The 22,286-nt window shown below is 41.6% G+C and overlaps 1 protein-coding gene across 1 annotated transcript; it reads left to right on the top strand.

Annotated features, from left to right (window-relative positions):
• Positions 1-3,725: 3,725 nt before the first annotated feature.
• mn1b (meningioma 1b) lies at positions 3,726-21,947 on the top strand. The gene is made up of 3 exons (XM_072664926.1): positions 3,726-4,627; positions 4,746-8,367; positions 20,398-21,947. Exons 2-3 carry the CDS (start codon positions 4,839-4,841, stop codon positions 20,610-20,612), a joined length of 3,744 nt encoding a protein of 1,247 aa, XP_072521027.1. The 5' UTR covers positions 3,726-4,627; positions 4,746-4,838; the 3' UTR covers positions 20,613-21,947.
• The last annotated feature ends 339 nt before the right edge of the window (positions 21,948-22,286 follow it).

Below are 22,286 nucleotides of genomic sequence, written 5' to 3'. Positions count from 1 at the left end.
ATGACAATAAAACCCACTTGACTTGACTTGACTTGAGATTGATGGCCTTACATTTGACTCTAGAATACTTTTGTCCACAGAAGAGTTCATGGTCGACTCAGAGACTGCTAGGTGCAAAGACTATGCCAAAATCCTGTGGCTGCAAAACAAGCCAAGATAATCACCCTTCCACCACTGTGCTTGACATGCTGTGTCTGTGCTCATATGCTATTTTTGGTTTTCACCAAATGTGGCACTGTGCAGTATGACCAAACATCTCCATTTCGGTCTCTTTTGTTCAAAGGACATTGTTTCAGAAGTTTTGTGGTTTGTTTAGATTCAACTTTGCAAACTTACCATTGCAAACGAACACACCTGAATGCTCCAGACCAGCAAACTTTGCTTTTGCTTTTATAAAGGTGATCACACTTGCTGATGATCAAGTATTTGATTAGCAGCACCTGACTGTTTCTTATCCTCTTAATTTCAATTGAAGCAGTAAAGGTGTACTTAAAATTCCCACACTGCTTCTGCATTTTGGCATAGTTTTTGTTAAATAAATAATGACACACTGTAATTTGTCATGTGTTATTATTAATCTGAGGTTGTATTTTCCTATTTTTAAGACATTTGAAGAATCATAGAATTCAAAGAGGGCATACTTTGTTTTTTACATGACTATACTTGCTGCCAAACAGCTTGCCAGATTCTACTACATTTGTGAAAGAACCTCATATCTGTCTTTCTCTTCTTTTTGTCTTTTTGTTTTTGCCTAATGGTTTTTACTAATGACAATAATTTATCAAGATATTAATAAGACAATAATCAACTTTATTGAATGTCAATGAGTCAGCGTGTCCATGTTTTGGTCTGTTAGAGCTGCCCTGGTCAACTGTAAGCTTCTGTGAAGTGAAATTATCTAGGGATGTCAACAGCTCAACCACAAAGCAATATCACCAAGTGATGAAAGGCACTGAATGGTAGTGTGTAGAAATGTCCTTCCTTGATTGCAATATGCCACCGAATTTCAAGCTTTCTCTGGAAGCAGTATCAACACAAGAACTGTCAATCGGGAACTACATTGAGTTTCCATGGTGACTGCAGAGGCTGAACAGCTACACAAGACCATATAGAATGCCAAGCATGGGCTGGAGTAGACTTTATTATGGACTTTATGGACATGACATCAACTACAAAACGCCACACAACTTCAGATGCTACAGATTGATGTATCATTTTCAGTCTAACTCTGTATGTATATTGTGGAAACAATGCTTATGTTACAGACTACAGGTTCCATTCCCCACTGCCAGAGTAAAAAAGTAATGTTGGAATATATATATGTTGAAATATAGTTTTCATGTGATACTATAGACAGACAGATTCAACTTTATTATCATTGCTCAGTAAAAGTACAAAGCAATAAAGTGCAATTAGCATCTACCAGAGTTTCAAATCATAGCATTGGGCCTCACGTTTCTTAAACTAGTTCTACGTCAGAGCCATGATGTCTTTTAATCCACATAATTGTTCACAGCTATGCTCTTATAATGATTAATTTTATTGTCTTCTTGAATTGAACAAATCCCAAATGAGAAAACATTGGTGGATGTTGAAAATTGGAGAATCTTTGTGAAAACTTGGATTTAAGAAGATATTTCCTCTTAAGAACAGTTGGTAAATAAGATGCCATGGTAGATTTATATACAAATTTGTATATAAAGAGTGCAGAATTAGGAATTAGACTGGAAGATTATATGACACATATTTATATTATATTCTTCTAAATGAATAGAACACACTTGGTTGGTTCCCAATGAAGACTATCAGCTGCTAGGGAAGCTACCAGAACAAGAACCCTGACTCACTGGGTGGACACTCACTCTCTCAGTTCCCTTTATGGTCGCTAGATGGCACTGTGTCTGTTTTGCTGTCGCGTCGAGGTGAAGTCATTCTCAAGGCTTTTCCAGACGACTCTCGTGGGAGATGAATTTAATACCTCAGCTCCCTCGGAAAAGGAGCGAACGCGATCAAGCCCACAATTTGCTGCTGAGCGTCCTTAACCCACTCCGTTAGACTGCCTTACTGCAGGGGATTCACATTGGAGGACACATCTGAATAGAGAGAAAAAACTACTTTCATAACTTATTGAGCATATGAAATAATACAGATTTTGCTGGCGATTACACCGTATACTAGTAATAGGCCGCCCTTTGTCAGGCGGACTGGCACTATAAGCTACACTAGCACTTATGGCCTTGAAAATGTTTTGCTTACTGGTGATTGTGCTGTTTAGCTTAATTGTTCTGCAACTCTCCGGGTTGTATCGACTGCACGGGACGACGTGTGTGTGAGAACTAATTCCGTCAGTATTTAACCGTGGGCAGGGTTTATAAATGAGCTGTATTAAACAGCCTTGTGTGGCAGCTTTGTTGTGCTAAGTTACGTCGTTGAAACGAAAGAACACAGAGCTTTAGTTTTTACAAATATATTCACTTCATTAGTTTGTCTTGCGCAGGAGTGTTACATAGCTTCTTTGTCGTGCTATGTTATGTACAGTTGACACTATATTGCGATGTCTTAATAAAAATCGGAATAAAACTAAATGACTGAATAAAATATTACAGAGCTTAAATAAATAAATATGCAATTTTGATATTTTTGTCGTATCTTTCTCTCTCTAATGCTAGAGTCGCGTTGACTTCGTTCTGCTGAAGGCTGGTAGAGCTACTCCACTGGTGGTTAATAAACACACTGGTGGTACAGGTGAGTCTGTTAACGTGTGTTTCAGCTTCGTTAACTTGTCCTGTTGAAATATAGTGGCACTTGCTACCAATTCACAACAAAAACACTGACATATTTGTTGCCTGTTATATCTCATCTCATCACTTTTATCAGAAAAGCTCGTATATATCCATTAGTATCCATCTCCTTTTTACCAGCCCGCACAGAGCCACAGCTATTCCTAGCACCGATAAACAATAATGTTGCCTGTTTAAAACACACACCGATAAAATGCCTTTTGTGAGGCAGAACGCGAATAAAACTCAAAAGAGCAATCTTCCCATTGTCCTCTTGGTTTCCACAGAGCAACCACTGCCTGCCAATGCATTAAATTGGATTAATATATAAGGTAAACAGAATTATGGTAATAGATCAATTAATGTGAATGGAAATGTTAATTCGTTGTTTGAAGTGTGTTAACAATGCAAACTCCGGGCGGTGATTATGAGGCGCATTTGTTTAACCAAAGCCATTGTGAAGCGGTTCACACGCAGGGGGCCAGTATTTCAGTATTTCAGTTTTTTTGTTGTTAAACACAGCAAAAGTAGGCTACTACTTTCCTAGCACTAAAGTAAACACGCTTTTAAAAGACCCACATTCAGCTGTACACACCGCCTAAACAGACTAATGCTGTCAGAACATCCCCATGCTCATAAAAAACCCCATCGCCATGAAGAAACGTTTGTGTATCATAAATAAGCACATCAGGAGGACAACTGACATAACCTGCATCAGAACATGAATCACACCTGATATTTACAACTCATGTGGGTCCACGGTCAACACAAAAAAAAAGCAGCAAAAGAAAAAGCCCTTCTACTGTTAAGCCCAGTCTCTGTGGGAATTCCAGCACACGCTGCCTGCAGCCCGCCGCCCCGCCACCTTAAGAGCTCTTGTCCCTCCCCCGCCGCCGTAGCTCCCCCCAAGCTCCCATTGGTCGGTCTCTCCAGCGCAGCAGCTCGCAGAAATGCAAAACTTGTTGCTGGCGGTGTGAAACGCGGCCATCGCGCGCACAGCTTCAGCGCCACGCAGCAGCATGTGAAGCGCGAGCCTGAGCGAAGCACACACTCAGCCTGCTGTCGGACGGGCGACTGAGAAGGGAAATCAGCCGGAGCGCGCGCGCGCGCCTGCGTGTATGTGTGTGCTCTGTGATAGAAATTCAACACGAGCGGCGCGTTCGCACGGAACATGAGCAGCAGCGGTGGGAGCGCGTTCCCGATGAGCGTGTTTGCGGAGTTCGGCTAGAGTGTGTTTGTGTGTGAGTATGAGACGGGCTTTTCGTCCTACTCAGTAACACACACGTGGACACTGGAGTGGTTTATCGCCTGCTGAAACCCGCGAGAGACACTCGTTTTCTTCAGCTCTCAATCTAAAAGACACCGGCAAGGCAAAACCTGCACCAGCGCCTTACACTCGCCTCCAATCGAGAAAGAATGGATGTCTGTAGCTGAACACTCTAGACCGGACTATAGAAAAGCTGGACATCCTCACTGCGCGCCTCCGACGAGGATACTGAGTTTAAAGTACCGTTTTCCGGACATTTAACAGCAAAGTGGAATTATGCTCTTTGAAGGAGAAATGGTCTTGCGGAGCGTATGCCTTATTTTATTGTGTGCGCGACTGTCATCATATTTGCAGGCACATTTTCAGCAGTTCTGAACTTTTTTTTTGCAAAAAGGGAGTACTTTTTAAATATCACAGGTTAAATAATAATATATATAGCCTATATTTTTGCCCCGCCGGTTCGGATGCGCACGTACGCTTTTACCGATTTTCCATTACTTTTTTAACCGTTCTGCTTTGAGAGAAAACCTGAAAGAAAACATGGATCCGTTTATGTTTTAAAATTGGACGAACTTCATCGGTGAGTTTTACGTTCTTTCACCAAAATGGATTTTTAACTGTGCTAGCTCTCGACATATTTCGTTAATATTGTAAAACAAATTTTATGTATGATTTTCGCCCCATTTCATTTTTTTCAGAGTGAACTCGACTGAAGAGTAACCGAGGGAGGCAGCAGACGCTGCCGTGCAGCCAGGCAAGCTGGCTGTCATGCGGGATTGATCGCGGGAAGTATGTTTGGACTGGAACAGTTCGGTCCCCAGATTAATAGCAGAAACGCCGGCCACGCTGAAAAAAACTTAAGCCAGGCAAGAGTAAGCATGAGCTCTCATTACAAGAGCCCAGGTTTTCACTCCGGAGGCCCGCCAGGGACGGTTGAGCCTGGTCTGGGCCCCCTTAACGAGCCTCCTATGCTTTCGCTCAATATGAACATGAATGGAGGAGAGCAGTACGGAGGCTTCCACCCGCGGGGCCACTCGGACATGCATGCAGGAGGACTTCAGCAGCAACCACAGCAGCAGGCACCCATGCATGGTTTTTTTAACAACCAACAACCTCATAATCACCCCCATGGCCACCAGACTCATCCCCACCAACATCACCCACATTTTGGGGGAAACTTTGGGGACCCTGGGCCTGGATCCTCCTGCTTACACGGGGGTAGGATAATGGGTTATGGGAGCGGTATGGGGCCCCAGCAGGGATTCACAGAGGGTTTTGACCCACTCTCTGAGGGCCAATCAGGGGATGGATTCTCTCAGCAGCAGCCACAGCAGCAACAGAGGCCAGGCTCCATGCCTGACTTTCAACACCACGGACCTTCCAGTGGAAACCACCCCGTCCCTGCCCCCTGCCTGCCCCTTGACCAGTCGCCAAATCGTGCTGCCTCCTTCCACGGCCTTCCTTCGTCATCATCATCATCATCAGAAAGTCATAACCTAGAGTCCAGACGAATGCCCCCACAGGGCAGTGTTGAGAGCCTGGACTACAGCTATCCCAACGAAACACCCTCTGGACATTTTGACGTATCTGTATTTTCCCCCTCTGAGCCAGATACTCAGCTCACCCATTTTGGAGCAGGAAGGCAGGTGCCGGGGGCCAACTTTCCTGGAAACCCAGGCCTGTCCCGGGCTTCAGGAATGCAGGGCATCTCTAAAGGACACCCCCAGGCCCCTCCTCAGCAGCAGCAGCCCCCGTCCCAGCACAGTGTGTTCTTTGATCGGTTTGGGGGTGGGCGCAAAATACCAGTGGGGATGGAGCCCGGTGCCAGGCATCCCCTCATGCAGCAGCAGCAGACAGGGTTGATGGGCCGACAAAACTCCTGCCCACCTTCCCTCCCACGGCCCCCACAGCCTGAGGCTGGCTCCACCAATGCCAACATGCAGGAGGGCGGCGTCATGATGCCTGGCCAGCATAACCAGTTTGAATACCCAATTCATAGACTGGAGAACAGAGGGATGCATCCCTATGGGGACCCTATGTTCAATATGCAACAGCAGCCTCCCCCTCCCCAGCAGCCCCCTAGTCAGAGGCTGCAGCACTTTGACTCTCCTTATTTGAATGTGGCCAAGAGGCCTAGGTTTGATTTCCCTAATGCCCATGGAGGGGAGGGCTGCGGCTCCTGGAACAGCAGCATGCACAACCCACCTGGCATGGAGAACCACATCTCTCCCTCTGCCTACCCAGGCCTGCCTGGAGAGTTCACTCCCCCTGTTTCTGATGGTTTCCCACCAGGCCCACCACTACAGCATCCAGGGCCTGAGCAGCAGTCATTGCAGCAGAGGCAGAATGCCGCCATGATGATCAAGCAGATGGCTTCTCGAAGTCAGCAGCAAAGAATGAGACAGCCCAACTTGCAGCAGCTTGGTCACCACGGAGATGTCCCACAGGGCCCTATGGTTCATGGGGGCCCTGTGGGGGGAATGCCTCAGCCTGGATTTGAGAGAGATAGCAGTGGGAGGATGGTTAACTTTGATGGACAGAATCCACACATGGCTCCTGAGAGCGGCTGGTTTCCTGGGCCACACCCACCTGGGGAGATGCTTGGACGGCGCATGGGTGGCCCGGGAGGTGAGGCAGGTGCGCATGATATGCAGCAAAACGGTGCAGCAATGATGTTTAGACCAGGTGTGAATGGCCTGGGCATGCAGGAGCCTATGAGAATACCAGGAGAAAGCCATGTGCAGCCATTACATTCACCTAGCATACACCCGCAATTCGGAAGCAGCATGGGTAACCTAGCACAAATGCAGTCACCTGGGGCAGGTGTAGGGCTGCCCAACACACCATCAGAAAGGCGTCCAAATGACTTTCCAGGGCCACCTATGGGTGCTCAGCCTTCTTTCCCTTTTGGAGGTTCCAGTCGGCAGGGGGCACCACACAGTAATGCCCAGGGGGTGAACACATCTCCAGGGAGTTATTCCTCCCAGGCAGAGTTTTCAGCTGGCCAGCGCTCCTCAGTTAGTAAACTGGGGGCTCTCTCTTTGGGGAGTTTTAACAAAACAAGTAGCAAGGACAGTGTTTTCGGACAGAGCTGTCTGGCGGCACTCTCTACCGCCTGCCAGAACATGATTGCCAGCCTGGGGGCCCCTAACCTCAATGTGACATTCAACAAGAAGAGCCAGGGAGAAGGAAAACGAAAGCTGAGTCAAACAGAGCAGGACATGAGTAACAGCACAGCCAATGGAACCGCTAGTGCTGGGCCAGAATTTTTCCCAGGTGGAGCCACCCCCCAAAGCACCCAGATGCCTAGTGCTGGGAATAGCAATACTAAGCCAGCAGGTCCAAACCAGGCGGTGCAGGGGGAAGCCAGCGCCCTCTCCCCAAGTTACAACATGGACGCTACCCCATGCAGTGAGGGGAAAGCGGCAACAGGGAGTGGGAGAGGGAGAGGGAGGAGGAAGAGGGACAGTGGCCATGTGAGCCCTGGGATTTTCTTCCCCTCCGACAATGGCAACCCTGTTGTGAGTCCTGGCCAGCAGGTCACACCAGCAGCTGGCACTGGGGAGAGGGGTGGGGGCACACCTCACGAAAAGCCCCTTACTTCGCCCTCCTGGGGGAAGGGGGGCGACCTAATGCTAGGCGATCAAGCTGACCTGATGTCATCTCTGGACAGTGGCATCCAGAGCGTATCCAAGTCAGCCGACTGCTCACCTCGTGTTGACTTCACAGATGACATAGGTCCCCACTATGGCAATGAGGATGAGGTTTCTTCAAGTTCTGACGCGCCAGCTTCGGCAAAGGCCGGCCGCAGCCCTCTGTTGGGTGGCTCGCCCAAGTTGCAGAGGGTGGACAATGGGCTGATGGGTGGGCAGAAAGGGCAGGGCATGGGCCTCGCCAACCACACTACCTCAACATCGGAGGGCTATGGAGGAGTAGGTCACCCTGGTACGCCAGGCATGGAGCAGGTCCGCACACCCTCGAGCACCTCTGGCCAGGATGAGATTCACCCACTGGAGATATTGCAGGCACAGATCCAGCTTCAGCGGCAGCAGTTCAGCATCTCAGAGGACCAGCCTCTAGCCATTAAGAATGGCAAGAAAGGCAGTGACTGCAATGGACAGAGTGGAGATGGAGAGCTCGCCAACTGCAGCCCGGATGCTGGAAAGAGTTCTGTGGGCACTATTGACCTGGACACACTCATGGCAGAGCAGCATGCCACCTGGTATGTGCCCAACGACAAGGGCCTGCTTGAAAATTCCGAAGAGGACAAGTCACTGACTGCATGGGAAAAGACTAAAGGACAGGGCACCATCAAAGAAGGTAATTGTGTTGCTTTTATAGTTTAACTGAGCTGAGGTTGAGATCATTTGCTTACTCTACAACAGTGTGAATTCTAATGGTGTTTTTTTGTAACATGACCCCCAAAGTCTAACCTTTTTTTTTCTTTTTGTATTACACATTTTCTCTATTTTGCACGTGCACGCACACAAACACACACACGGCAAGTACCTTTCTAGCCTTGAGCAAGCAAAATAAGCCATATACCATTTAAAGTGTTGAGTAGGCTATTATATCATTCCATTCTTGTACTTTCAGGTAGAAGGGAAATCGTATAAGGTGGATATAAATTATTGCTTATGCTAATCGATTATGGACAACTGATGGATGCAAGTTTTTTTTTTTAAAGTAAAAGGAATTCAAAATAAAGTAAGAATAAACGAACGTTTTACGAAATCTGTAATAGCACATATTCATATTTTGTGCCTCTGTTGTTTTATTACTGGTTAAAAAACGGTTAGAGACAATTAGTCAGAAATTCTTAATCAAGCGATTCAGGTTAAATGGTGCGTTTTAAACGGAGCTCCTCACAGAGGCCGTAAGTCAAAAGCGAGTTTCAGGTTTGAAAAAGCGTGTCATTTACGAGCGAGCAGCTCTGAACGCCTTACAAGGCTCACACGAGCAGAACATTTATCTAAGGATTTTGTCTATTTTATGGGTTTAAGTCCGCATGAAACCGCAAAGAAAGGGCTTCAAAAGAGCAAACTGACTAAAGTAAACATTTCCTGTGGTTCGTTATCTCGGTTTTCACTCAGAACAACGACACGGGGAAGATTAATTGCGATTTGAAGAGTGTTTCGGCTGCAGGATTTCCCTTTCTCTCTTGCTGTTTGTTTTAAATATTAGAGCTGGATAATCTTGTTGAAGAGCCTGAAATGATTTTAGATGGAGCACATAGGGCATTTGATGCAAATAGTGTGAAAGGCTGCGAGTTGTAAACAAGACTCAGTATTTTAAAGCGTTTAAAATAACAATAAGGGGAACCAAATAATAAGTAATACATACATAACCATATGAATAAATAATAATAATAAATAATATTAATAACAACAATAGCTAGAAGAATAACCAACATTTTAGGTACTGAGCCCGGAACTTCAAAGAAAAAATATAATGGTCTCCTTCTCGCTATTGAAAAGGAAAGTGTCATAATTGCGTAAAAAGTTATATTTAGTGTTTCATATTTCCAGATAATTGTGACTTTGAGTCAGTGCATTTGTTGAAAAAAGATAACTGATTTTTTAAAACTGAATTAAAAATGTTTTCATTGTTTTACAAGACGCGTCTACAGTCTACAAGTAAAGCCACAAGTCGGATGCGGTGGAGATCAAGTAAATCGCAAATTAAAGAAGTGAAGTTACATGAAAACAATTTATTAACATTAACATTGTTGTTGATCTTCTTCCCATTATTATTATTATTATTATTATTATTAGTAGTAGTAGTAGTAGTAGTAGTAGTATACATAGTATGAATAATAATAGTTTGCGATAATATATTACTAATAATATTAAAATATACAAAATAATAAAATATATTGTTGAAAATTAATAATAATAATAAATTTTAAAAAAAGCATCAGTAGTAATTGTTGTATTCAAGCATCAGTTAGTAGGGTAGGTTTGACAGCAATGGTGTGTATATTTATTTAGTAGTTTAGTTTTAGGAGGTTTAGCATTGTAATTGTAATTTCTTGTAATTATACATTCTTTTTTGTTTCAGTTTCCCCCTCAATCTATAGTCTGTAATTTTCTGATGCTCCACACACTCTGCATATAATTCTGTTCTTGCTGCTCCTTTAGTTTTTACCCTGTGTGAGAGGAGCTGGTGTGCAGGAGTAAACCCTGGCCTTTGTTTAGCCTGAGAGAGTGTGGGGTGAGGGGGAAGGTGGGGAGGGGGAAGGTGGATGGGGGTTGAGGGGTGAGAGGGTCTGTCTTAGGTTAGGAAGCTCATTAAGAACTGGGTGTTTAACTGAGCCTGGTTGGAATCCACCAGTTCACTAGTTCTTCATGTATAAAGTGGCCTAGTGGATGAGTGTGTGCTATATAACCCTCCATAACCTCTCTCTGCAGCAAATGTAAATCAAATACTAAACTGTACTTTTCAGCCCCTCTTCTTTCCACCCCCACCTTCAGCCTCCAGAGCTGCAAACAGGCGATCGATAGCTAGTTAGCACAAATCACAAGGCTTGACACTTTTTCATTTGAGTGGCGCAGACAGCGAGGATGAGGAGGGTGACGAGGTGTTGGTGGCTTTGTGAAATGGATGCACAGCACGAAAAATGGGACCTATTAAAGCCCTAAACGGAGCTTATTTGCAGGACCCTACAGGCATATATATTTTTAATATTCAAAAGCAGAGAGTACATTATTTAATATATTATGTGTTAATAATATTTTCATAAACAACAAGTAAAGACCAATTGCACGTATTTACTATAACATTATCATAGACAAAAATATAAAGGTTTACAATACCATAACAATAAAGGCCTTTTAATTGTAAGAAGAGTACCATGCATATGTACTTTTTGCTACGTGCTACACAGTAGAGATGCCTATCACATTTTATTAAGGCTGTTTTTGGATTATGGACATACTCAGCACTAAACCCTGTGTCATTAAACAGTTGTCATCTCTGCATGCTGTGTAGTTTAATTCAATGCTGTGTCGTTAACTGCTGTTTGGTAGTTGTGCAAGAGTGTTGGGCAATCCACATTTGTGGATTTAAGTCCTTAAATGTAGTGTTGAAAAAACAGTCCAATTAGTCAAGTGTTAGTTATATGTTGGTATGTATGTTTGTACAAATACACAGTAGTTCCTTATATATAATGTTTACATGTTAATATTTGTAGTGTTTTCAAAGCAAATGGAGCTGACGGTAAAGTCACACACAGCAGAATATGTTTGCACAACTTGTGTTTGTTCATAGACATAGAGTTCAGGGCAGGCAAGAGTTAAGTAAGATGTAGCTCTGAACATCCCAGGTGTAAATCCATCACACACACACACACACACACACACACACACACACACACATACACACACACTTTCTCTCTCGCTCTCTCTCCATCCGCTTGGGTTCATGTTTCATAATTATCTCTATGTCTACAATTTTGTTTGTCAGCTCGAAACATGTCTAGACATGTTTTGATATTTGGAGGAACTGACCAAAATTTTAATACAAATATGATAATTTCACTCGTAATTTCTGACAACTTTATAGCAGTTGTTAGCAATGTTGCCTATGAGCTTTTTGTTTGGAATAAAAATACAAACAGAAATGCATTCAATGTGAAATTCAAAATACGATAATGATATTTCACTAAACTAAACAATATGTTTTTCTTTTTTGTCTTTGTTTAAGCATTTAACATAAATTATTCTTGATATAATTTAGCTAAAACATTATTTTTGACCAGAAGCTGTACAAAAAATGAAGTTCAATAGCACACACACACACATATATACACACTGCATCTTACTATAGCCTAGTTCAATGGGGTGAGATGTCCATTGGAGTGCTCTGACTGGTGTAGTTACAGACAGTGCTCAAGTGAAAGAATACTTTCAGTATTTAGCAAACCTACAGTGGATTATTTTGGATGGCCACTGCAGAGTTTTACAGGTATGCAATATGCCATGTTGACTGCCCATTTCTTTTTGGAGAATCTTTAGGTGGTCCTTCAGGCCTTTTTGGAATGGTTTGATATTTTCTTAGAAACAAGTCCTCATTTGTGCGGGTGAAATTTTCAAAGCTTTTAGATATGTCATGACGTAGTACATTTGTTTGTTAGGGATTCCACTAATTAGTTCCAACATTCCACATCCAACATTTTGATAGTGCACCTATTAAACTCCCCATGCAGCGGTGTGTAGTTAATGAACTGTTTGACGGTAGGGTGTACAACAGGGGTCCGCTCTAACGCCGGATTCAGTTGGAAGAGTGTAGGCTACTCACTCTTGCCTGTTGTGGAGCTGGATGATTCTTGGCAGTCGGCAGTTATTTGTTTGGGATTGTTTGAATTGTCCTGTTGGAACTATTGTTATATGTATAGCAAACCGCTTATTAATCAGAAGAATATTTTTTTACATTTTTTTGAAGAACATGATGAAAGTGATTTTTATTTTCTCATGTAGAAGCCTAGAACCATTTAGGAATGTTAAGTGCTAATGCTGTATGTGTGTGACCTCCTAGATTGCACAAGTGAAGTGTCAGTATGGCCAGGATCAGCTTCCTAAACCTAAACCTTCTTGTCTTAACTATGGCTTATCAGCAGGGTGAACTGATTGATTGAGCATGAGGATAAAGGTACATTGTTAGAAAAAATGCTTTTCTTACTTGCTTTTCTTACTCTGTTTCTCTTTTTTTTTTCTTACACACGCACACATACTTTTTCTAACTCTTGCCTGACCTGACAGTTTGTGTGTAGGGACATGTGCTTTCTTGATAAGACTCAATGAACCGCCCTAGGAAATGATTCAGCTGATTTTATTTTGCTTTGTTTTCCCCCCCTAAAAGAAGCATGGCTTTTCCCTGAGTGCTTCTCATCTTACCAGTCTTTTCTCTGCCAGGGTGCTGTTTATCTCTCTCCTTCACTCTTTTTGTTCTGTCATTTTTCATGTATGTGTTTGGTGGGTCCCTTGACTCTCTTTGCATTGAGCTGAAGCTGAATGTGTTTAAGAACCCCAGGCTCCTATGCAGTAAATTGAGATGTGGTTAAGTTTTATTGTAGCTGATGGATCATAATGGAGCAGCGAGAGGGAATACTGGTCTTTAACTAGATACTAGATGCTTGGGTTCAAGCTACCAGAGATGCTTTGGAGTTAAAGAGTTAAAAGCAAACTATATGGGCATGCAGTACTTTGCTTCTGGCAAATAAAGTACATATATTTTGTGTGTGTGTGTGTGTGTGTGTGTGTGTGTGTGTGTTTGTGTGTGCATGCATGTGTGTGCGTGTTTGTCTGCGTGGTATACCAAGGCAGCCTAATTAGGCTATGATTTAATAAATCCACAGCCTGTATTGACAGGTCACCTAAAATGACCTTTCCTCTGGTGCTTCTTCTTTCTTTCTTTCTTTCTTTCTTCCCTGACTTTCTTTCGTTTTTTTCTTTTTTCTTTCTTTCATTGTTTCTTTCTTTCACTTTTTCTTTCTTTCCTTTTATTTCCTTTTTCTTTGTTTTGTGTTCTTTCTTTCCTTTTTTTTCTTTGTTCTTTCTTTCTTTGCTTTTTCTTTCTTCCTTTTTTCTTTCTCTCTCTCTCACTCTCTCTCTTTCTCTCTCTTGTGCTAATCTATTACCAGCACATTCATGCTATTGACATTTGGCGCGGGCGACAACTTGCAAAACACATGAGTAATTTTCATTTCCCCTGCCTTTCTCTCTTTGTCTCTCTCATTCTTTTCTTAACGGCCAAAAAACGATGGTGTGATTGACATTTGCCGTGAAAAAGGAAAACAGCTTGGGGCAAGCCACGTTCTCAATCCGTCATTGCGAGGTGTTCTGTATTGACTTCCGAAGTGTGTGTTCATGCGCGCACACACACACACACACACACACACACACACACACACACACACACACACACACACAGGAATACTCACATAATGGAAGCGGTCATAAATGTAGTCATAGCAATTAACACAAGTACTTTTCTTGGCGGTAATGCCTGACTGTTATATATCCCAAATGACAGACAAGATGGTAAAGACTAGTTGCATTTTTAAGGATTTAAGTTAGTATGCAGTTTACATGCAGACTCTTGCACTTTTAGGGGTTAAATAATACTTTATTAAAAACAAACGAACCATTGCATTACAGCTCACAGTTTAGATCACTTGATAAGAAAAAGTATCAGCAGGTTATAGTTCTGTAGTAGTTGTTGTCGAGAATGGGCAGTATGTAGGACATGGGGAAATTAGAGCGGTGTGGGCCGCCAAAGAGGTTAGCTTTGAGAGTGGTATTTTGTGTGTGTAGACACATGCAAGCAACTCAGTGTGAGTAAGAGGACTAAATGTCGTCTTAGCCATGCTTTGCTGGATGGGAGAATTAGTGCGCCCCATGTAGCCTGTGGACTAGTCCTGTGATGATTATTTGTTTTGGAAAAACAGCAATTAAAGGTTACCCTCTAGATAAATATAGTAGAAAATGGTAAGAAACATGTATATAGTAATATACATAATACATACATAAAAGTATTTTTAGAAGCTTCCTAGTAGTTTACTAAGTGTAGTGTACTATGTGAATGGTAGTTTACTAAAATGTCTAAATAATTAGTAGTTAGTACTAAACTTTTAAAACACATACAAGTTTGTACCATATGTTTGTCTCTTTGAGTTACATATGATCTGAATCTGAAATTGCACTTTTTTGTTGATGTATACCTTGCTTAATGTTAAACTCCTCATGCTGGTATAATAACTCTCATACATTCGGGATGTGTGGGTATTTATAATTGGTCTGTACATGTGCGTGCGGGTGAGTGTGTGTTGTTTGCAGCAGGTGATGATAGACAGTTTTGTTATTTGGCACACAGGGAGTCGTCAAGCAGCTATAACTTATATTTGGGGGGAGAAATGACAAATGAGTTATGACATTAGCTCATGGAAGAGAGGGAGCACATGGAAGAGATGCAGTTTCTCCTTGAATGTTTTTGGTGGGTTTTATTTACTGTGTCTCTGTAGCCTCCATCACGTAGGTTTTTTTGTGTCTCCAATTTGTCATTTTGCTACTTTTACCAATTTCTGACCTTTTGTTTTTTTCTATGGTACCGTTACATTTGTACCTTTTAATGTAGTTTAATATCACATGGCATGTTAAATACATTGAAAATGATTTAGAGAAGAATCATACTCTTACATATTATCACATAGTGATAGTCTTGTAACATTTTGTGCATGGTATTGACATACTAACCTTAGTTTAGTGCTGGAAAAGTAAACCAGAAGGCTTTGTAGGTCAAAATTGGTGAAATTAGCAGAGCAGTTATCCCGAGCAAACCTCAACATTTCAAGTGCGGCCTCAAATCTGGATTATGGGATTATCAACCAGTGCAAACATGTCCCCCTTTTTTCTACTCTCTACTTCTGTCCTTTTTGTCTCAACCATATGCTCCTAATCCTGAAAATTCCCACAGCTATTAAAGAGGGTCTGGATGCGTGCAGATAATTCACACACTGAAGTAAATAGCTAATTCATTAACTTTATTAAATTATTTGTGAAACAAAATGTTCTTTTAAAAGTGGGGGGCAAAATAAGTGATTCAAAACAAAAAGCATGCAGAGGTCAGGGATTAGGGAAGGGGACAGTTATGTCATCTCCTTAGGCCATGTGTCGGACAGGGTCTGGACGTTTTGTAGATTTATGTCTCGCTGCACTAAATCACTTGCCGCGCTTGCTGATGTGTGTATTAGCTTTTGGAGTGTGTGTGTGTCTTGCAGACCACTGTGGGAGGGAGGGAGGGAGGGATGGAGGGATGGGGCCAGAGGGCGAAGGAAGGAGGAGAAGAAGGAGGTTGTCATGCCTGCCTGAACTCGTTCTCCCCCTTCTCTCTCACTTTTCTCTTTTTTCATTCTCTATCAATACGGGCTGTTTTATGAAGGTGTGAACACAATTTTGTTCTTCATATAATCAAAAACACTGTGCTATCACAAACAGCACTGATGTGTTTCTTCGATGAGTGAAGTGCCAGTAGTAAGCAGAATTCTAAACAGACAGAAGTATATATACTCTCATTAGGTAATGATAGAAGTTTTTTAACCTTAGTTGCAGTTAACAGATGGCAGCAGCAGTTTAGTTCAGTGGTAATTTCCTAAAATACTCATGCCTTTCTAATGGGGCTTGATCAACAGTCTCCCATTATTAAATGAGGCCAAATTTTGTCTTTACTGTGTGCACTGGAGCAAAAGTGATGTTTTGAAGCATTAACTTGATGTGAATGTTTACTTTATTTACAAATTAATAGTTTAAGCAAGTAAGTTTCTTAGTGCTAAACATTAGCAAAGTCACAAACTTTGTCGCAGTTTTATGAATTGAGGATATTCAGTCTGTTTTTTAGTGTGAACTAGAAACGGTTTGAATGAAGTAGCATTCTTTTCAAAAATAATCTTAGGGGACGTGCCATATGCTGTCCCCTCCTCTGCTAAAGGCAGCCATGAAGGTGAAAGGTTAGAGTAGAGGGGAGCTGAGCAAAGAGGGCTGGAGATAAAAGCAAAGGATTATGGGATGTGTGAGTTTTTCTGCAGTCTTGCATATGGCAGCATGCACCTACAACATACGCGATCACTGCTTTAATTTAGTGTAATTCTATTGCAGTTTTAATTAGCTTTGTATTTCAGTTTAATAGAAAATGATTTTCACTTTACTCTTGGTCTCAAGGCACTGTAGAAATAAAGTCTTTAACATCAACATAAAATCCATTTGTTTGGCATGTCTGTTCTCTTAGTGGCTAGTGTATTAGAGAAAAGAAACTTATTTCATTACAGCTGGCACAGCGGAGTGCATTTGCAATGCACACCAGCTTTGTCAGGAGCAGCCATGGACAATATTTACTGCTGATTTTTTCCCCTTTGTTTTGCTTTCACTAGTAGTTTTGTGAGTCACTAAATTAGTTTATTTTTATAGTTATATTAGTTTTTATATCACAAATATGCCTTAATATAATAATTGTAATGTTATTAACCTAGTATGCAGTGTAACAATAGTTACAGTATTATAGTATGTGTGTGTGTGTGTGTGTATATATATATATATATATATATATATATATATATATATATATATATATATATATAAAATCATCCATATATATAGCATCTGAGCATGCTCATTCTTGAGGGTCATCAAAAATCATGGTAACAACAAAGGCATGGTGGAGAGATTAATCAGTATTTAATTTTATGAAACATTATTGTTTGTTTGTACAACCTGACAAACAAACAAACTATCTTTAAATTTTTTGCCATGTGTTCAGTATTGTTTGACATTCAAGTTCAAACTCAGAACAGAATGTGTATTAAATGTAGTTGTAATATAGTATGTTACTCGCTATGTTATTAAGTATGTATTTATGTGGAAATATAGTATATATGTAGTAGAATTAATGTAGCAACTCTTGACTGAAGGGTGAATGTCAAAATTTGTATATGAGTGCATCTGTACCAGGGGCATGTTTAAAGCTGTCTGTTGTGTGTGTGTGTGTGTGTGTGTTTGTGTGAGTGAAAGACTGCTGTAGTACTGTGTGTTTTGTGTCTAACAGCAGGTGACTCAAATGCTGTGGTGTGTGAGTGTGTATGGGTGTGTGTGTGGTTTGGGGCTGCGCTGTTGTCAGATTGCAGTGTGGATGGCGGTGTGTGGGGGGTGGCAGCAGGCGGCCTGATGGCTGCGAAGCGTGTGTGTGTGTGTCAGGGGAACGCTTGGCTGCTTATCCAGGCCGCTGTGGAGCCTGCTGTGCCAGGCTACCGTGGGCTATTGGCAGGAGGCTGCAGGGCACAAGACAGAAGAGAGTGTGTGTGTGTATGTGTATCTGTGTGTGAGAGTTTTTTTTCCAGTGGGTCTTGGTGTCTGTGTGTTATTGTCTAAGACACATGGGGCTTGGAAGGTGTGTGTGTGTGTGTGTGTTTGGTGTCTCTGTGTATAATAACCACATGGGACATGCCTAAAATATGGTACTGTGTGTGTGTGTGTGTGTGTGTGTGTGTGTGTATGTGTGTGCACATTGACAAGGTGTCAGGCCAGGCGTGTGTTCTTCCTCTGGCTAACTCTGGCCCTCTCCTCCTCCACTGCCTTCACCAATCTCTTCCTGTCTTCATCCTTTCCTCTACTCTTTTATTTCAGCCCTTTAGTCCCCAGGCATTTTTGAGGGACATGAAGGGAGGGAGCAATAGAGACAGAGATAGGGAGGTGAGAGAAAAGCAGAGGGAGAGAGGAAGAAGGAAAAATAGAAAAAGAAGGAGAGAAAAAGAGAGAATGGGGAAAGAGATGGTGGAGAGTTTGACCTTTCCCGAAATTGCTCCTCTTTCTGCTTTTCCGTGCCAGTGGTCTTGGCCCAGACAGGCTTGGGGGCAAGAGCAGACTCCCTGCCTCTCACACCCTGTGTGTGTGTGTGTGTGTGTGTGTGTGTGTGTGTGTGTGTGTGTGTGTGTGTGTGTGTGTGTGTATATGTGTGTTTGGGGGGGGGGGGGGGGGGTCCTTGTATTGTTGCTTTCACCAGGCAATAGAGCTAGATAGAGAGACATACAAGAAATATTATGCTGCAAGATATCACTTAAAGCTGTAATTTAATAATTTATAACAATAATAAAGGGTTCACAATAGGACTGAAAGTGGTTCCACTACAGTTATGAGTCAAAGAACCAGAGAGTGTACCAGAGTTCATTTTTTACATACAGCTCTGCAGATATGCATAATATCCTTACCCATGATCCCTTTCTCTGCGGCACAGACATACACTTTATGTCCAAATGTTTGTGGACACCCTTTCTAATGAATACATTCAGCTACTTTTAATTGCACCCATTGCTGACAAATATGTGCAAATGCACACACACAGCTTGTCTAGTCACTGTAAAGAAGTACTGCCAAACGAATAGGACTCTTTAGAGTAGATAAACATGAACCGATTTGCACAATGCCTAATGCCAACCGTGGGCTAGAAGAGTATAAAGCCCCCCAGCATTGCATTGTGGAGCAGTGGAACTGTGTTCTCTGGAATGATGGTACTTTTGGCATGAGTTGGGGTATTTGGGGAGAGGAAGGGTTGTGAATGCAATCAAATTCTCACAGTAATATCCAAAATCTAATAGAAAGCCTTTCTTGGACAGTAGAGGCAGTTACTCTAACAAAAGCATCATACACTATACATTATAGTGTACATTTACACAGAAGTATTCATTAGTGCTAAATCAGCACACACTTTCCTGTTAAGTAGCCCACACTATAATTATTTTTCTTTGCCACTGTATCTATAGATATATGGACAAATACATAACAGGGCTAAAGGCAAACTTTTGTCTGTACCTTGAGCCCTTTTTGTAGCAGTTTACATACTGTGAATTGGCTTGCTAGCTATTTTAGCCTCACAGCTACATAACTAGGCTAAACCTGACTGTGGTGTGTTTTATGGGAATGATTTATCAGCCATCTGTCCCTGCTTGCACTTCCCTTGCTTTTACATTGCTGACATTTAACATATGAACCTGTGTATAGATTTTTTGGGAGGTGCTACGCGTACTATATGATTGGGTGCTGTGACACCATAGCGACAAAAAGTTAATGCTTCCGTAGGGTTATTATACTGGTAAAATGGGTCAAATGGGTTCAGAGGTCACTTTCCCTGGAGCTTTCTGACCTTTTGACCAGTGGTCATTCTGGTTTTGCACAGATGAGCAGGAGTGAATGGTCTGCAGTGTGTGTGTGTGTGTATGCTTGTCTGTATGTGTGTCTCTGGATACACCCTAAAGGGTCAAGCTAAATGGCATGTCCGTTTCCAGCTCAAAGTGTCAAAGGGCTGAGGTTTCGAAATGCATACCAAATGGCGTCTTTGCTGGTTCTATGCAGAGTTTTCAAATGCAATTAACTTCTGTAACCATTGGATAAAGAGGTGTAATCAGTGCCACTATGCTTGAAAAGTAAACGATGGTTCAGTTCTATTTGTTATATGTCCATCATGACTCCTAAAGGTTACTAGTTTAATTTGATTGGATTCAATGATATGAAGTAAAACTACATTGTACTTTGAAGGGGGGAGAGTTTTACCTTTGAAAATAATCTGTAAATAAAATGTATTATTTCAGAACAATAACAATGGCAATAGCAGTGCAACTGAATCACCATATTTACACCACTGTGGCACATTGTGTCATGGTTCAAAATCACTCAATGAAAATATACTGAGTACACACTGTAAAATGTGGAACAGGGTAGAGGTTGATTTGATAAGAACAATGTAATAAAATGGCAATTTCATTGACTTTTTTTATATTTACATTCTCTGTTTCTTTTTGTCATCATTCAGATGTGGACCTTTCTCAGAATAAAAGTGGAGGAGGAGGTGGAGGAGGGGTGACTCCAGGGCCTGGAGGTACCGGCCCTCATCTGCAGTGTCTCTCTGTGCACTGCACAGATGAACTGGGAGATCCCAAGGGACGCAGTGGACCTGTCCCTTCCTGGCGCTCACTGCACTCCGACATATCAAACCGTTTTGGGACCTTCGTAGCAGCGCTGACTTGAATGTTGGAAATACAGACTGAAAAAAACAAGCTGGACCTGAGTCACAACTACAGTGTTGGGAATGGGAAAGGACACAGATGGGTTGGACTTAGTGTTTTAGTGTGGAGAAAGGACAAGTTTTGATTGTGGACACATGCAGACATGAACGTGTTATGCACATGGACATATGTATACACAAACACATATATACACACACCCACACATGCATAAACACACACACACACGTATACACGTGAACACATACCCTATCTGTGGACAGGACAGTATGGCTGAAATGAGTTCACCACAGGAAAACCTCAAACTTCTTTTCACCTTTTTTTTTTTGTCAGGAACTTTAATTTTTGTTTTCTTTGAATTTGTAGAACAAATAAATATGGAAATATAAGAAATGCTCACATGGAAAATGGTCAAGGAGAACAGAAGAAGAAATAAATGATGTGCCCAGTGGTGTTGGTATACCAGTATTAATGTGCTTTTTTCATCCCCTAATTGCTATTCCTTTAACTCATTTACAGTTGTGAATCTGAATCTCATCTGGGGGTTTTCCCTGGTTTACCAAAACCCCATGGTGCACCTCCCCACACAAAGGGCAGGTAATCCTATTGTTATCAGGAGACACAAGAACGTCTTTGAAATTTGGCCTCTTTGAGCCAATATAGTCCTACAGACCATGGAGACCAGAAGGCTGCCCTGTGGGTTTCTGAGCTAAGAAACAAATAGAAAGAAATGGGAATAGTCCATTGAGGGGGTATTTTGGGGGGCGTGCTATGATGTTCTACCATCTAGCAAGCACTCTTCCACACACCTCTGAATACATACGCACATAGCCCATTCACAGCCCTTCTTCTTCATCTTTTTCAGTGAGTTTAGCGTTTTTTCATCAAATCTGTTTTACAAATGCAGTCAGTTTAATTTCTTTTTAAATTTCCAAAATCAAATCCTAAGACTTGCTTGTTAAGAGGCTTCGATACTGGTGTACCGGACATAATGGGACTATACAGTAACATCCTGTGATGCAAAATGGTAAAGAAAACAAACAAACAAAAAAAGTATTGGTATTGCACATGTAAAATAGGAGAAACTTTTTGCTGTGTGTTAGGCAATCTTGTAATCTTTAAACAGAAATGCTTCAGTTGACTTTGAATCTCTGAGAAGTAGTAGATGGAGGGCAGCAAATTTTGCAGAGGTCATTTCTTAGTTTTTGTTGTTTGTTTTATTTTCTTTTTTAAAAATAATATGTAAAGTGCAGTTGTCTGTTTTCCTGCATATTGTATATATATGTATATGTTTTATTGAGTAACTAAATAACAATAAATATGATGTTAATGGTGAAAATCTGTTGAGATCTGTCATGTTCTTAGTAACAAACACATTTAGCTGTACCTTTAGATGATAAAACAAAAATAGTGTAATTTGTTTTAAAAACATTTTTGAAATATTAAAATTGATTAGGACAAATCAGATCTGAATAAATAGGGGCCTTATTATAGCATTATCAGTCACCAGGTAAGAAAAAATGTCATAATTTTGTGACTTTAAATAAATTTGCACTTGGGAAATGAAAAATACTATTACTTGTCAAATCTTTAGGGCTAAATGACTCGGGAATGACAGTTATACTGATAGTACTGATATTCATCTGATTTTTAGACAACAAAAACACAACAATGTAGT

The sequence above is a fragment of the Salminus brasiliensis genome, chromosome 20 (genome assembly GCF_030463535.1).
Source record: "Salminus brasiliensis chromosome 20, fSalBra1.hap2, whole genome shotgun sequence".
Lineage (NCBI taxonomy): Eukaryota > Metazoa > Chordata > Actinopteri > Characiformes > Bryconidae > Salminus > Salminus brasiliensis.
The sequence above is the reverse complement of the archived record's forward strand: the minus strand, read 5'-3'. Positions and strand labels throughout refer to the sequence as shown.